This window comes from Numenius arquata, chromosome 19 (genome assembly GCF_964106895.1).
Source record: "Numenius arquata chromosome 19, bNumArq3.hap1.1, whole genome shotgun sequence".
NCBI classification, from domain to species: Eukaryota; Metazoa; Chordata; class Aves; order Charadriiformes; family Scolopacidae; genus Numenius; species Numenius arquata.
In genome coordinates this window covers 5438165-5455443 of record NC_133594.1, presented here as the reverse complement: position 1 = coordinate 5455443, position 17279 = coordinate 5438165, and the positions used below count along the sequence as shown (strand labels likewise).

The 17279-nt window shown below is 47.2% G+C and overlaps 1 protein-coding gene across 1 annotated transcript in view; it reads right to left on the bottom strand.

Annotated features, from left to right (window-relative positions):
* COL27A1 (collagen type XXVII alpha 1 chain) overlaps window positions 1-17279 on the bottom strand; it is a 230945-nt gene that overhangs the window by 9802 nt on the left and 203864 nt on the right. Inside the window, exons 37-48 of the mRNA XM_074161391.1 lie at window positions 13102-13155; window positions 12873-12980; window positions 11327-11380; window positions 10965-11018; window positions 5978-6034; window positions 5766-5819; window positions 4793-4846; window positions 3834-3887; window positions 2219-2272; window positions 2036-2143; window positions 1545-1652; window positions 9-116 (exon numbers count right to left, since the gene is read on the bottom strand). Coding sequence (XP_074017492.1) covers window positions 9-116; window positions 1545-1652; window positions 2036-2143; window positions 2219-2272; window positions 3834-3887; window positions 4793-4846; window positions 5766-5819; window positions 5978-6034; window positions 10965-11018; window positions 11327-11380; window positions 12873-12980; window positions 13102-13155 — 867 coding nt within the window. The remainder of the gene's footprint in view (window positions 1-8; window positions 117-1544; window positions 1653-2035; window positions 2144-2218; window positions 2273-3833; window positions 3888-4792; window positions 4847-5765; window positions 5820-5977; window positions 6035-10964; window positions 11019-11326; window positions 11381-12872; window positions 12981-13101; window positions 13156-17279) is intronic.

Sequence of the window (17279 nt, the reverse complement as noted above, 5' to 3'; positions counted from 1 at the left end):
TCACTAACCGGCTGTCCTTTGGGTCCTGGATCACCAGGGCTCCCTGGAAGACCCGTTCCTCCTGATGATCCTCTCTTCCCTGTTTGGCCAGTCTGTCCAGGCAATCCTCTTTCACCCTAAAAATAACAGAATTCAAGTAATTCCAAAGGACAGGAGCTAAATATAACAACGCTCAGCTGAAATAGCCATAGATGGAAAGCTGGAAAAGAGTGGCTCATGGGGATAAGGAATGTGGTTTCATCAGGAGATGCCTCAGGTCTGCTAAGGCGGATTGCTGCAGGATGCACAGCGTGAAGACCAGTGATGGGCACAGCTGTGTCCCCTCCTGAGCTTCATGCAGAGCAGGAGCTTCAGCAGAGGTGTACTGCCTGCATGGGGGCTAAGGACAGCAAGGGGCTGAAATGTCTTATGTTGGCACTTCTGTATGTTGTCTGTCCTGCCCTGCAGTTTCTTGTAGTCTCTTCCCCCCAGCAATTGATGATTAATCCATCTAAAATGCTGAAGACGTGCCAAGACTTCAGCCCAGAAGGCTGCAAAGCTGACATGTTCCCCAGCACCAACTCCACAACTTAAGGACAAGAGAGGAGCTGCTGAGACCCAGCACCACACTTTGCTCCCCACCTCTTCCCCTTGCCAAGCACCAGGAGCAGCACGAGCCCCAGCTACTCGATCTGGGACAGACTGGGAGAAAGGAGCAAAGGTGGCGAGAGCCCAGGATAATCGAGCAGCTGGAAAAGGGGCAACAAATTTCCCTGGAGTCAGGGTATGAGTCTGTCCCAACGACACAAGGGTCTTCCAGTCATTTCTGGGAACAGCCTGTTGTTCTACCCAAGGCAGCTGGAGGGCAGCAAGTGACAGTTTAAGAGTGATGTGTTATGGGAGTCATAATTTAAATCAGACCTGATAGCCTCTCCAAACCCAGATGGAGTCCTCCTATTTACAGAGTCTCTCTACAAACAGCTGAATTGCTGTTGGTCCGGTTTAGATCCTTTGGCCAGCCTGGACTAGGGCAATGACCAGGAAGAAACCCCAAGGACACTAATGCAGCTTGTCCCTGCTTCCACCCGGAGAATGTCCAAGCCCATACTAGTTCCAGCTGTTCCAATACATGCTAAAAAGAAAGCGGCACAAATTCCCCTTCAGCAGTTCAGGCCTTGCAGAGCAGCAGCTAGAGGACACCTGAATTTCCTAAGGAGTTGTCCATCCTGGACATCCTAGCAGTTCCTTTGCAGCTTCTCCAAGGCCATGTTTTTTCATGGCTAAAGGGTTCATAGTGTGGGTTTGTGCATCTGTAGGCTCCTGAGCTCAGTGAACTGTCACAAAGGGGGAAAGGCCTCTGGGACATTCAACTGCTGTGAACGTCATGAACATGGATGGACGGATGGATACATGGATGATGAGAAAGATCTACTGAGCCTCTAGCTAAGTGAAAGATGGCAGAAGGAGTTGAGACTTTATTAGACCTTGGAGAATCCAAGCTCTGGAGACAACAGGCTCACAGACTGGATTGCTCGTAGCAGTATCTCAGGGATTCAGAAACTCACCTTGAATCCTGGTGGGCCTTGTGCCCCAGGGAGTCCTGGTATGCCAGGGTTGCCTCTTTTGCCTGACATCCCTGTCACACCTTCTTCCCCATCATCACCCTGTTCTCCCTAGAAAAGAAACCCAGAAGAGGTTATGAAACAAGACGCTCTTTCCACCTCTGCGCAACTTCTGGAGGGACAGGGGAGTGGTGTGATTCTGCCCTCAACAAGCAACATGCATCAGGTCATGGCTGGATTAGCAGAGATGTATGTAGAAGTCTGTGTGTGCAAGTATCTGTCAGGCCAGAAACACTGGTTTATTTAGAGACTTGGCCATGCAAAGGCAGCCATTGCATGTGAGATATGAAGAGGAGCATATGATCCATGCTGGGTACATGTAAACGGAATATCTACAGCTGGACGACATCCATTTCTCCTGCGCTACCTTTTAGTTTTCCAGCTCCTGAGTTGCATTCGCTATTGATGCTATAACATTACAATTGCAAACTCACCAGCATCCCAGGCACACCATCCTTCCCAGGCACTCCGTCCACTCCGGGGGCACCCTCTTGACCCTGCCGTCCCACCACTCCTCGAGGGCCTGGTAGCCCAAGGATGCCCTAAAATCACAAGGACGTTAGTGATGGAGCTCCCGGACAGCATTTGCTGGGGCAGAATATAGAATTTTTACCTACCGGTGAGCCTCTGCTCCCTGCGCTGCCCCGTGTTCCTTGCTTTCCTTTTTGACCCTGCAAGTGAAAAAAAGAGACATCTAAAATTGCAGCAGTTCTAGCACAACTCCACTTGGGAGCCTGAATTTAGGGTGTGCTTTGGGATAATGGCTGGAAAGAGTTTTATAAAAAGGAGATTTATAAAGTCAGTTGCTCCAACACTGGGGGATGAACCACTATTTGGTTTTATTACAAGCGATTCTTCGTATGTCTTGAGAGTTCTAGGGCAGGAATGAATAGCTAGAAGGCAAGGACCTACATTTTTCCTAATACAGAGCAGATGAGGACAAATAAAGCAGGATGAACTCGAGGGAGGACTCTGTGCACTGGCAAACATTAGAACAAGATGCTTAAAACCTGCGTCCTCTGTCAGTTCATTGACAGATCAGTGCCGAACCAAGGACCCAGCAAGTCTTCTGCAGGGTGTTCAGTAAGAGCTTTTCTCGGTGAGGTAGCTCCCTCTATTTTGGAAAGTTAATGGAAATGAGAAGGGTATCTTGTGCCTAAAATTTGCAATGCTGCTTTGTGAATAAAGGCATAAAAGAAATACTCCTGAGGTTTATTAGCTGTAAAAAGGATTAATTTCTGCAGAATGAATGGAAAATTCAGCCTCATCACCTTCACTAGGGCTCTCCTAGTGAGGTCATGTACTAAAGCACTTTTAAATTGAAGAACTGCATTTTCTGTGCATTGTTTCTCCATCTGCAGAGAACCAGGCAGGCCAGCTACATGAAAGAAATACTCCTGGGGGTGCTTTCTCTGCTATTCATTAGACCCAAAGGCATTTCCAGATTGTCCATCGATGGGTAGAGTTTATTTATCTTATCGCCCAGCACACTTTTTGCCAAGAACACCTACTGTAGGTTAAACTATCTTCTGGCATTACCCCAACAGGGTCAGATTAAAAATCCTGACATCTGCCAAAAGGGAGCAGGAATTTGCTGACTATTGAGGTCACATACTTATGTTTTAGCAAATAAAGTCCCCGATCTGTGAGAATAATTAGCAAGCTGTCATTATAGCCAGATGTGGAGGTAGGAGTAGGTATGAGGTACCCCAATGAACCTTGAAGGACCCAAGTGTGCTGTGTTTTCTATCTCAATAAGGGCAAGAAGTTAGAGGGACTCTTCCAAGAAACATAAGAACTGCATGGATAAATGGACTCCAAATCTGGAAGGTTTCAAGCCAGAAGTTTATGGTTCAAGTGAAAGACAGAGACACTTGCCTGGCTCAGACCTCCTTAGGGACAGATGACCCAGCTCTGGCTGGAGGCACCACAGACAGGGGTATGGGAAAGAGACACAACCCGTGGGAATGACTAAAGACCTGCCCAAGATTCACCCATCCATTGTGCTGGAGCTGTAATTGCCTTGATCTTCTCCAGCCTCACAAAGCCAACAAACTATTGGGCTTGGACACTCAAATACATGTTTACAGCCCTCCCACTAGGTTCTCCACAGTCTTTCAAGGCGTAGACCATAGGCCAAATCACACAGGCTGGGGAAAAATATGAGAGTCCTCTTAATTAGACATTTTCTTTAAACTTGGGACACTATGAATCCACCCTGCTGAAACCTACCACATCACCTTTGGATCCCTTTGCTCCTGGCTGGCCTGGTGGTCCAGGATTCCCCTACAAAACATAAGCAAGGAAAATCTGCTTGAAATTCTCTTCTGGCAGTGTTTTGCATGAAGTATAAAGAACAGCATTTTTTGTGGCCTAACAGTGCTTCTTCAGCTTGTTTCTGAGCCACGTGTTTCTAATGGCTCTTTACTAAAGACAATCCAAAACTCCTGCTGCCATCTGAAACACTGACATCTGGGGGGATACCGCCCCTCAGAATAAACTACATCCACTGGGGAATGCAGCAGCTCTACCCATTTCTAGGGCATATGACAGAGCACTAAGATTTTACCCCAAAATAGAATTTGTTGTTCTTCCCAGCAGCCCTACAAAGAATGGGAATTGGTTCAACTTTATTTCCCAATAAACTACATTTAATGTGCTACTGCACTCACAGTTGCAATAGTCACATATGCAAATTAGACACTGCCGTATACAGGCAAGGGAATAAAAAAGTCCTTCTCAAATTTGGATTTAATTTAGTCTCTCATAAATGCACTGGTTTGAGAGGAAACATCGCACAGACAGAATAATATGGTCTCGCCTCACAATGGACCAGCTCTCACCAGTAGCACGCCAAACGTATCATTTCCAAGCAGGCCCTTCCACTGACATTGTCACCTCGCACGGTCCATCCCCTAAGCTTTCTAGTCCCTCTTGGATCATTCAGAATAGACAGTTTTGGAGACAGGCCTTTGGGAGCGGTCCCTGTTCTGTCATCCATTTATTGCTCTTAATGTGTGACCAAAAATGCCCATTCTATAGGCCTGGCTTTTGGAAATGCACACGTTGCATTTCACAGCTCACCCCACATTCCTTACTGCCGCCCCTCCTCTCTTCCTTCCTTCCTCTTTGCATCTGTTTTTCATATGCACATGACATTGGGTAGCTTGCAATAAAGCAGCATCTCTTACAGGTAAGCCTTGCTGTCCAGGTTTTCCTCTTTCTCCATCAAGCCCTTCTTGACCCTTAAATAAAAAACAGAGAGGAAACACGTGTTTGTTCTTGGGTACTTTTGTGGCAATGGAAAACAAAAATGGATGTAACACGCTGTATGGGACGGGAGAAGATACATATATCTGCATTCTGCTAATACAGAAATGTTGAAGATTGTGGGCGGTGTACACATTCCCAAGGATATGCATTGGAAAGAAACAGCTGAGAGGAACTGCTAATCACTGTCTAAGCAGTAAAGAAGCTTTCTAATGCGCCCCTAAATACACACAGCACTAATGTAAGTGAACAGTTGGAGACTGCTGTCCTGCAAAAATAAGGCAGCAGCACTGCTACCCTGACCAGCTGCTTTTGGATAGAGGCAAGGCTTAACCCATAGAGCCTTTGCGGATCAACACCAACCAGCTGGAGATGTCCTGCAAAGAGGATGTCGGGAGCACAGGGGAATTATTCATAACCCTTGTCATCTTCTGAGAGAAGTTCTGATAAGATTTTGGAAGCTTCCATTCCTCCAAGTTAACAGAGATCTTCCCATGAAAGAGTCTACAGCCATGGGAAAATCTGTCTTGCATTTTGTTGACCTTTCTTGTACACATCTTCCACAGGGTATTTGCTTGATCATCACAAGTACCTCTAACGAGATGATCCTGCTCATTCTTTCAGTGTAGTGTGCTCAGGCAGGTGCATGGCATTGTAAGATGCTGACCTGCAGGACCTACATTTGCCTTCAGCAAAGTTTTTACCAATTTAGATAAATATATCTACATTGTTCCCTGCTTGAAACACACCCATGTGCAGCCGTTGACCAGACACAACAGTGGGTTATGAATTGTGACTACTGGGCAAAGGGTAGACCTTCTGTGGGCTGACGCAGATTGGAAACCCTTCCCCAGGAAAAACATTTCTGAATCATGTATTTGGAAAAAGACTCACAGGATATCCAGGGTCTCCAGGCTCCCCTCGATCACCTCTGTCACCAACGGGGCCCTACAACAACACAACAAAGACTTAAGGTGGGTGTAAACAATCTGTCATCTGCAATATCTTGATGGCCTGTGCATATTCTGCAAGTAAAGGAGAAACCCGACTAGTCCACCTGCAAAACTAAGGCCAGGATTGATCTGAGAAGGGATTTAACATCTTACTCTGTCTCCAGGTGGTCCCTGTGGGCCTTCTACCTTCCCGTCATCACCTTGTTCTCCCTGTGAATAGAAATGCTGGTATTAATAGACAGCAGATTGCATGGCAGATGATTCTGTAGACACCTGATCCAGTCCTCTGAAATCATGGGCTCCTAAGTAAAAGCCTCTGTTGAATTTACTAATTTTTCATCCAAAGAAAGTCTAAATGACGTTTTTGACTCATTTTTTCACAGCCTGGAGTACACTGACTCCTCACATCGCTTTCCTGTTTCTTTGGTGGTTGTTTCTGCCTGGTCTAACTGTCCTCTCTATGGAACCAGGTGCAAAGAGTTATTTTCAACAATTCCTAAAACTAAGCAAGAAGCATGTAATTAGGACAATATGGGAAATAGTTCTCTGCCTCTGAATTTTATTGCTGACAGTCAAACCAAACTCTAATCAAGCATTTCCCCACCCTCACTGAGCGCTGCCTGGGCTGTCAGGGGAACATGGCGTGGTCTGGGTGGGCTCCCTGGTTGTGTGCCACCATTGTGGGGTTGTCTCCCAGTTGATCAGGTGAGAGCGTCAGCTCCTTACACACTTGCTGCATGAGCAGTTCCACCTGTTGATGGGATGCTCCCCAGCCAGAGCCCAGAGCTCATGGTTTGGCTGGTAGATAACATTATCCGGATTATTTATAACCGAGGTTTCTCTTAAGCATCCATAGAGAGATCCTTCAAGACTTAACTCAGACATTGCCTTTTATAATTCAGTTGAGTAAGTCGCTTGGGGTCACAGTGTCCTATTTTCTCTGGAGTCTAGCTCAGAGATGGCTGCTTCTTTTCTCCCTATAGAAGATAGCTACATTCCAGCTCCTCCAGTTTTTGGTGACTTCATATCACTGAGTCTCTGGCACTCTGGCTCTTTAGGATGAACATGTTTCAGAGCTCCTTTGATGTTGCAGCTACTGCAGGAAAGAAATCTGAGGAGTTCTGGCACAGTGGAGCTGCTGTGTTTGGACTGCTTGGGGTGCTCCTAGAGCCTTGAACATCCAAATCTCTGTAGCTATGCAGAGCCGAGTTTTCCACAGACTTCTGTAATTCTCAGTGATCGCATCAGCCCTTTCTGGTGTACTTATGACTGTCTTTGACTTTCTCTCTGGGCTGCTCTCATCTTCTCTTTGAGTTGCAGCTGCTGCTGATGGTAAGGGTGCTTGGGCAATTTCTCAGTGATCCTGCCTCTGGGAGAAGGCATTTGGGGTGCTTTGCTTGTATGTGATGTTTGGTAATGACACATCTGGAGCACTGAATAACCCTCAGTGAAAAAAACTCAGCTAGTGGAACCAGTAGCTTCTTTTCTGTAGGAAAGTGGTTGTGGTTTGGAATCAGGGCTGTGCCACTGCTGAGAGAGACAGGTTGACCCCATGAGTCTTAAGATTTGACAAAATCTCTTGCAGTTAACCTCAAGTGGTAGCAAAGAGCTCAGTTCATATCTCTCCATTACAGGGTTGATGACAGTGGCATTTTCCTTCTCTGCTGCTGTGACATTTGTTGGATGAATGTTGCCAGGATTTCACAAATAGTCACAGGTTATGGTTATACTGCCCTTAAGAGATCATGTGCCGGGTGGTGAACACTTACCTGGGGTTTTGGGGAGGTATCATGGTAGAAGAAATATATAGGGAGAAACTGTGCCAGGATGGCTTGAGAATATAGTACTGAGCAATATGGATGGAGAAATTTGGGTGGCAGAGTAGAGAGAAAGGAAAATAATGGCTGACAGGCTTTGCCAACAGCTTCCAGCGCTACTGAAGTTTCTGGTTGAAGTCAGCAGCAGAACACCTGGCAACTGGTTTGCTTTCTAGCCACTGTCGAAGTTGTGTAGGATAGAAGAGAAACAAAACCACCATTTCTCAAGTCTCAGGAACAAACCAAATCCCCATATACAGAAGTCTTGGCACCGATTGCTTCTGCTCAAACAGGATGTGAACACCTCACCATTTTGGAGATGAGATGAGCGTGATGAGCTCAAGGAAAGCTCATAATTTTGGGGACTCTTGAAGAGCATCAAGACCCACAGACTTTCTCCCCAAAGTTGAGTTGTGGCTTTGTGTCCCCTTGAATCTAATTCCCACCTTGTCCTTTGTCTTCTGGCTGAGAAAATCCTGCAGGACTGGTCAGCTCTAGGACTGTGAGTCTGAGCTCCTCCAGGACTTCCTGATGCCTCAGCTGCTCAAGAGGGAGATGAAAGGTCTGCGCTAATTCTTCGGAAAGTTGCAGTGAAAAAAAGTTAGAGTAAAGGGCAGCAAAGTAAACATGTTGGGATACAAATGGAAAATGCATGGAGAAGAAGGGAAGTCTTGTTGTTGTTGGCTCCTGTCCCAAAGTGAGATACACCAGTTTGTAATTTTTAAAAGGATCCCATCTGGACTGCTTTAAGCAGCTGCCAAGTGCAGGCGTCTGCGCTGAGCAAGGCCTCTTTGAGGAGCTGTAAATGTATTAAATGCGGTGGAGTAGCTCTCTGGTATGGCACAAGGGAGCTGGATTCCACTGTAATGCCTCTCACCAAGCTGCTTTCTTCTCTGGAAAAGGGAAGACCTTCCCCACCATTATATATCCTCCTTCTTCAGCACAGCCTTGTTTACCACGTTGTTTAAAGCTCACAGAGCACTCATGGTCGTATTTTCATTTCCTTTTCATTTCTCAGATTCAGGCTTCCATTTTCATGTTCGCACGCGTGTGTGAGGTTACAGATGTCCAGAGGGCAGGAATCTGTCTGTCCTTGGGCTGGGATCCAGGCAACTCTTAGGAGATAAGGAGGAAGGATGGATAAGAAAACTTAGATGCAAGACTTTTGCGGACCACCTGGATGCTTCAGGAAATGGTGCTAGAGGCTCAGCACGTGATGGTGGGGTCTCCTTTTTCATCTGGAGCTGCTCTCCAGCAAGGTGCCAGCAGATCCGCTGACCTTCGGGGAAGATGTGAGTGAGATCCGGCTGTCAATGGTCATTAACAGATCTGACTGTTCTCAGCAGGATGCATTAGATGCTTTGGTGTCTTTGTCAGGCTTCAGCTTGGATACTTACATGTAGAATTCATTTTATCATCCTTGGTTAAGTTATTACATTGTGTTGCTGTGCTCTGATAACACAAGATCCATGTCACCTCTGAGAAAGTGCTCCTCTAGTGTCCATTTCCAGAAGAATATTGTGTTGGTGAAGGGAAGGGTTCTTCACTGAACACTTCAGATTATTAATTTTGGGGACCATTTACTACTTGAAATGGAGGGAGCTTTCAAGAAGATTTAAAATAAACTTCAACATTTTAACATAAAGCAGCAGTCATAATTTAAACTCTCAACAACTCTCAACTTTCTTCCAGGGTGGGACTGAAAAACCTCTGGCCAAGCTCTCAACTGACAACGTGCTTGGTCACGAGCTCTCGCATTATTATCCTGGGCTGGTTGTGCCTGGCTAACACTTGCCACTTCCCGCATGGCCACTCAGCAGGAGACACCTAAGAAGTATTGCTGCTGGAGGAGCATGAGATGCGGTTCTGGAAGTGGATGGAGCAGGGTTAGAAAGGCTGGGGGTGGAGAGGAAATTCAGCAAGGCAGTGATGGAGATGTGGGGTGGCAGAAACATCCCCAGCTGTTCCTGTGCCACGGATGTGTTTCAGCACCAGAAAACAAGAAGAAAAAGCAGCAGGACCATTGTTCATCTCTGAAACAAAATTTCTGAGGCACGCAAATATGAGACACAAGAGTTCACCCTGCCCCATGGACTCCTGGCGACCAGCACAGAGATTCACGGCTGCATCAGGAATCTTCTGGCAGAGCACAGAGAGCAGCATGAACTGGGTCTCCTGACATGCAGGAGCTTGAGCTGAAAGGACACACTCAACGTCCCAGCAAAGACATGCCCTTGGTGTCCCAGGCCATGGCAAGGGGGTTGGAACTAGATGATCTTTAAGGTCCCTTCCAACTCTAACCATTCTGTGATTCTATGATTCTACGATCATAGAATCTGTCCCACAAACACCTTTTATAAGCATCAAAGCTCCTGCTTGCACACGTCATCTGCAATCACATCTGTGCGCAGAGGGAATGCCGAAAGCTCTCTCGGTGATATGATGTGGGGGGGAGAGGTAGAAAATGAGTGAAAAGAGTTCACGCACCTTTCACCTTCGTGGGGACCCCAGGACTGACCAGTCCCAATTACCACCACTTCCCTTTCCCACAGGGAAGGAGGGAAGGCACATGAGGGGCTCCAGCAGCCCTGTGAGCACCGCCAGCGCCAGCTGGGCTGGCCTCGGAGCACGAGCGGCCAGCTCCACCGACAGGAAACCATTAAAGCGTGAGTCACTTCTCCAGCCTGAACTGGTTATGGCTGCGCTGACTCAGCAAAAGGGGAAAAAACACCAGGAAAGAGGAGCTGTGGAAAGAGGGCTCTGACTCAGGCCAGCTGTGTTGAGGGAGTGGGGTCGAGGGCTGGGGGGGACGAGCCGGGTAAGGGGGTGGCAGGCAATGAAGAAAATGGACCAAGGGCGATGGAGAGGAGACCAGTTCTGCCTCGCTTACACCACGCTATTGGCTGATTTAAGCACAGACAGGCAGCTTGCTGCCGGTCAGATGGTTTGTGCAGGGTGTAATTCCGACTTGGTCCCAGAAAGTTGCTAAGTGTGATTTCTTTTGGCTTGGGGATTGAGCAGAATTTCTGTGGATGCAGGAAAAACATGTCCCCAGAACGGATGCTGACTGGTTCAGCCACCAGCTCAAGGGCACGTGGTATCGGGAAAGCATGTGCTAATGGCACAGGTGTCCCAGGCTGATGGGCAGAAGCAAAGCTGCAGCAGGAGCTGTGTAGGTGGCCGTGCTACAGAGGAGGCACCTCTGCCGCAAGTGGAGGAGGAGAGCAGAGATGCACGGGTGCTATGGCAGAGGGCAATTGCCTCTACATCAGCTCAGCTTTCATGCCAATGCAAGACAAGACGGCTAAACTCTGCAAACTTACCTTTTCCCCCTTTGGCCCTGGTGGTCCAATTGGCCCCGGTGGTCCTGCGTGCCCCTGTGGAGAGCAGAGAGCATGTGAGGAGACAGGAAAGGGCTGTTGGACTGAAGGTTCTCTCTGGTTTCCTGCCAGATCTCAGGAGCCCTGTTTTGTGCATCCCAGCTTCAGAGAGACACGTGGGTCATGGCAGAGATGCATCAAATGCATCTGGAGAACTTGTGATAGTGCAGAGACCAGAGAAAGAACTAAACTGAACTAAAGATCAGAAATAAATCATAGTCTAAGAACGATTTTGCATCCTGGAATGGCAGTTTTGTTGCATTTGAGAACAGACAGAAGCTGGAGGTTGAAAATAAAATCCTTACCTGGTAGCCCTTTAAGCCAGGATCCCCTTGAGCACCCATCCTTCCTGGAGCACCCTGGAGAGGCAAACACAGAAAGCACCATGAGAGTAGCCTGTGGGTATTACCCCATGAGAAAAGGATGCACTGGGCAACACAAAGCAAAGCTCAGCACCACATGGGAGCACGGCCACCCATTCTCCTGGCCACCGGTGAGCTTTGCTGCAGCGACCTAAAATGCTCTTGCTTTGCTTTAATCTCTTACACATAGGGAGTGATGCTTGGAGTCCAGCCCATGTCTTTGCCATCCCATAGCAATAGGTGTCCCACCTCGTTCAGATTTGCTACCAGAAATAACTGCATAGTGTGCGCTCTTCATCTGCCCTTCTGGACGTCTTCATATCCAAATTAGCTTTGTGCTAGGAAGTCCACCAGCGAGACCATTCTCATGCATGACCTAGTCCTAAACTATTGGGAGGAAACCTTTCAGTGTGGGCTCTGAGGCCAAGAAAGGAGTTTTCTGGGTTGCGATGAGGGCACTGCAAGAGCTGTTCATTGCATCTTTAGCAGACTGAACAAAAGGGTTTAAGTAAAATCATCAGATTAAAATGCATCACAAACTTTCCATATAATCCCATTTAGTGTGGAAGAAAGCCCTCTTGTAGAGACAGAGACGCGTTCAGTCCAACAGAATGATGCTCAGACACCGCTTTGCTTCCTTGTGAAATAATCCATGGAGGCGTTGTCAAAGAATATGAAGGGAGGACATATGGGGAGGCCATAATTTTCAGTGCAGGAAAACACTGTCAGCGGAACCATTACCCCATCGCTCATTTGCTACTGTTCTGAAACTTCACCATGATTCCCGGTTCATAAATAACTCCTGCTCTTTCACTAAGTTCTACCAAATATAGTGCAAGAAGTTTCCTTACCAGCCTTCAATATGTGAGGAGGTACTTATTACTTACCGCTGCTGTCCCAGTGCATTTTTCTCATGGGCCTAAAGCAAATTAACTTTCTTCCCTCTCCACCATAATGTGGTTATTCTCTGTGAAAGCCTCACCTTCAGTCCCCAACTCAAAACCCTTTACCATGCTGTATTTCTTCTTGCTGCAACTGTTTCAGATAAGTAGATCAAGAGTGGGTGTAGAAACAGGGCAGAAGTCCAAGGCAGAGTTCCTTCTAACAACACAGCTTGGCTTGGAAGCAGCTCTTGCCATGAGTGTGCAGTCTCAAAGGGATAGATCTTAGCAAAAAATAGCTTATCAGCCCACTCCCTCCTTAAGAGAAATCCCCAATATTTCAGCCCATGTAGGGAGTTGTGAAGAAGCACCATGATGCAACGTGAGCTGGGTTCATGGGGTACCAGCACAACCACCACTATGGAGTCTCTCCTGTACTGCTCAGAGCAAGTGCTGGGCTGTTTTGGTCAATTAAAGCCATCTAACATCACTTCGCTTTCTGTCCTCTGAAGCCTCTGCGGGACCCCCTGCTTCATTCAGGCCTGTGCCCACCACTGCTAGCCACGTTTCTGCATGTTGTGTTCAACCATTTGCAGAGCTCTTCTCACCATAGGTCCCAGGGTACCTCGGGATCCTTTAGGGCCTTGGTTCCCCTTCGGCCCCTCCTTCCCTGGGGATCCTGTCTCGCCGAGCTGCCCCTGGAAGCCCTTGCTGCCCTGCAGAACAAAAGCACTGGCATTAATGTAGGACAAAACCACTTCTACAGATGAATATCAAAGATGAGCAAAAAAAGGGAGATCCAGAGGAGGAGATGTTATTGATGGGAGATGTTCCTACCTTCTGGCCAGGCTTGCCCTTTTCCCCTTGTTTTCCTGGTTTCCCTTCTGGTCCCTAGGAGAGCAAAAAAAGCTGTTGGAATGGGAAAGCAAAGAAGTTCCACCCCAGCCAGTCCCAAGCCACTTCCCTGGTACACTCAACCCTGACAGTGTCCTCCTCCATCCTGTCCTATTTCCATGGGAGCCAACAAGGAGGCTAGGAAGTCATGCAGGTAAGGCCATGCATGATTCACAGGTACTACAGATGGAGTATGGCTGAGTTCTTGAGCTGCTGCAACACATGGAGGAGGAGAAAACCTCATTGCTTAAAGGTGGAAGGATCTCTGTGCCCAGGTGACTATAGGACAACGTGGCTGAAAGGTGATATTTTTCATCTCCAGATCACATGTCAAAGACAGGCAGGTGATGGAAAACTGCCATCTGATGTGTCCATCTGTCCTCACGGATGCAAATGAGGGATCTCAGAAGTGCTCCTTGAAGACAGCACCCATTGAACTGAAAAATGGTACCTACCCAGCCACTGCTACAGAAAGGGCCGAAATGTGGAAAACACATTTACCCTGCTCCTCCAAAAATGTTTCCTCTGGTCTGCAGACAGAGCTGCCATCTCTGCACTGCTGCTTCTGGAGAGTTGTATCATTCACCATCAGCTATGGCACTGAATTGGATATCAGTACTTTTTATATGGTTTCAGGGTACTGGCAGTGGAACCATTGCCTCAACAGCAATTCTGCTTATTTTCACCTTGTAGAAACAGGCAGTGGTTTCATTTTCCATCTACCCGCCACACACAGCTTTCTGCTCACAGTGCAAAAACCTTCCCTCTATTTGTATTACTATTACTGCAACACAAATCACAAGATACCGGTCAGGTATCTAGAAACAGAGTGGGATGCAAAACTTGAGGTTTTGCAGTGATGAGGGGCAGGAACGCTGGCCTTTGTGCACCGAGCGTGGGTGCCTCGCTTGCAGCAGAACCTGCCGCCCCTCCTTGCACCCACACAGCAGAAATTAGCTGTGATGAGCATCTAAGTATAGCATGCTCTCCTTAGGGAGCCCAGGGAGTTCATTTCTTCAGTGTTTGACCCCGTGGGCTGCAAGGCAGGCAACATTTTTTTGGATTTGACAGAAAGAAGTAAAAGTATCGCTGAAGAAAATAATTCATGCTTTTTGGCAATTGTGACAAACTTTTCAACAGCATCTACACACCAGCACGGCATCGCTCCCTCCCAGTTAAGAAGGTATAATTTTCACCACCTTTGAGGTTGCAGAAACGTATCAGTCTCAGCTGAACAAAAGCAACTTATAAAGCCAGCCGTATTGGAGGGTTTTCACTCTGATCTGAAACATGGGCCTCCTAAGTGCCTGCTCTTAACACAAAGCAGCAATTCAGACTACTCATAGCCCTAAAGAATTGTGCCAGCTCTTCACTGCCCCAAAGGGAATAGCTCCATTTAATCCAAGTCCAACATTTCAAGAGCCCACCTTGCCAACGCTATTAGAGCTTCACAAAGGACAGGTCCCCGTCGAGGGGTGCACAACCCCTGTTCTGTTGTCTCTTCCACACTGCTCAGGGTTTTGGGTTGCTATTTTTTTGCTGCCCCTTTCCAAGAGATCACTCTTGGAATTATTTTCCCACAGGCGCCGAGCAGCCGCAGTATGCCGTGACTTGTGGGTGCCAAGCCACCAGCGTCACCCACGAGATTTGCACTTTTGACAGGAGCACAGAGAAATCCTCACCAGTGAAAGCATCAGCCTGGGAACAGCCATCCCCACCCAGCTCTGCAGCGAGCTCACCGCTGGACCTGGGACCAGGTCCCTCGACTTCCCCATGTGTTGGTCGTGATGTGCAATAATGCTCGCAGGGTCCGTTCTGCAGCGATACCATGATGCTTAGTGGCTTGAAAATTTGGAGAGTGAATAGTGGAATCACTCACCAAAGTTTACTGACAAAACAAGACATGGACAAATAAAGACACAACTGGGATTTCTAATTAGTTGCATAGTGGTTCTCCATCAATCCCTCTGGACTATGCGCTAAGATCTTTTGGAAGCACGGCAATAGATGTTTCTTGCAAATGGGAGAAAGCCTGTTTTAAGCTAAATCTGTTCCTGGTCCCAGTGATGGCCAAGCCCTTGATCTTCTCCAGCAGAGTTGTTTTGCACACTCAGGTGTGCTCCTGAATTGCTGTGCTGTAACAGCTCTTGAAACAAATACTTGCATGTTATGGTTCCATCCCTGGGATGAGGATGCTTTGTGTTGTCTAAAAATCGCAGAAACCAGTGCACTGATGAGAGGTACCCTTTTATCATCGTGCAGGGCAGATGGACCCCCTTCACAGGAGAGGTCACGGGGATCTCGCAGCTAATTCAGAAGAGTTTGAAGTACAGCCTGGTTCCCCTCAACTGGATACATCTCCCACGGAAGCAATGGCTGAAACTTGCTTCTACCCTGCACTGGGAAATGTCTTTGCTTTTTGAGAAGAGAGGTTCAGGCCTTAAATCTTCCCATCTGAGAAACGAAATTTCCACACTGCTCCTAGATTCTGCCAGCACACAAGCTCATGCTTGTACCCACAATCATGAAGTACAGATATAGGGTTAGAGTCATCTGGGAGAGAGAAAAACAAAGCACAAACCCAACTTTGTCAGTCCAAGCCCTGCTCACAAAAATAAACTTGATCCACAGAAGACAGCGCCGTGTTCAGACAGGGTCTCAGCTTTCTCTGGGTTCCTTCAGCTTGTCTTTCCCTGTTGGTGGAGTCTGAACAGAGATATGGGCTCTGATAAACTGCCTGTACCGGCTTTTCCTCTTATGACGCATTGGGCTCATTGAGCAGAGATGTTCTTCTACTCCAGAAGGCTCTCCTGGGTCCTCCTCCAGCTGGGGTGCGGCTCCTTCTTCATTGCTGGCGAAAAAAAAAACCATAAATTGGCAGCATCTCCAACTCTTGTCAATGATAGTGAGACCAGCTGTCACTTGCAATAAACCATGGAGATCTTCCTTTGAGCCTCCCTCGCTGTTGTTAGCTCTTGTCTGCCGGTTAAAAGCTTTGCTGGTATAAATAAATGGGTCAAACTGTGCTGGCGACACCATCAGCAACGACGTGGCTTGGATCTTGCAGCCTGAGTCACCTCCTTGAATGGAGTAAGCTCTATCAGCGAAGGATATTTCTGTGCTCTACCAATACGCTTTCTAGGACTTTGGCCAGCAGAGCTCTGCTGGTGAGCGGGAAGCCTACCATATGTCTGATTTTCCTGGATGTGCTTTCTCCAACTGCGCAGGAATTTTGCCCGGATGAATTTAGAGGCAGTTCAACACTTGTCTGAGGTTCCTAGATATGCGATAACTCTCCTTGTGATGTTCCAGATGTGGTTGCTATTGCTGTTTGTTGCAATCCTGGAGTTTCACAGGGCATGTAGGCAGTGGTTTGCAGAGTTCCCAGAAATCACTGCACTGTCACATGCCACATGTTACACAACCAATAAGAAGCCCAGCAACAACTTTAGTAGCCTTCAGAAAAGGTCAGGTTCTTTTTCTCTCCATTCTTCTGCCTCATCTGCCCAGGGATGGAAAAATCAGCGTCAGAACAAGGTGGGGGGAAAAGGATAAAAATAAAATTCAGTGAGATTGTAACTCCATCCAGGGTCTCCAAAGTACATCAGGAACTTCTCAGTACTTCTTTCACTGCAATGTGAAGTTCCTTGCGTTCCTGCTCTCTTCAGCAGAGATGGCAATGAGGGGCAGAAAATGCACAAAAGTCTATACATAAGATTAACTAATTCACAGTCCTTTTTGCTGGATCCAAATCAGTTGGGTTGTGGTGCCAAGGCACTAAACACTTGATGCTTTTATTCTTGGCATTTGTACACATTTTGTTGTATGCTTTGGGTTACAGGTTTGCTGAGAAAACAAATCTTTCCAAGCTTCTTCCGTGAGCAGAATTATTTTTAAATGGTGACTTCTCTTTATATAGTGCACTCTTCACTAGAGAAGCAGATCAGTACCTCCAGAAGATGATGGTATTTGTGACCAGGGAAGGTGGAAGGCAGTGGTTTTGCAAAGTCACATGCCTTCGGGTATGCCAAAATACCCAAGGAAAGCAAAAAAATGATCATCTCAGGTCTGGCATGTTTAAAATTTCATTGCCAGCTTCACTAAGGGTCCAATTTTGTAAG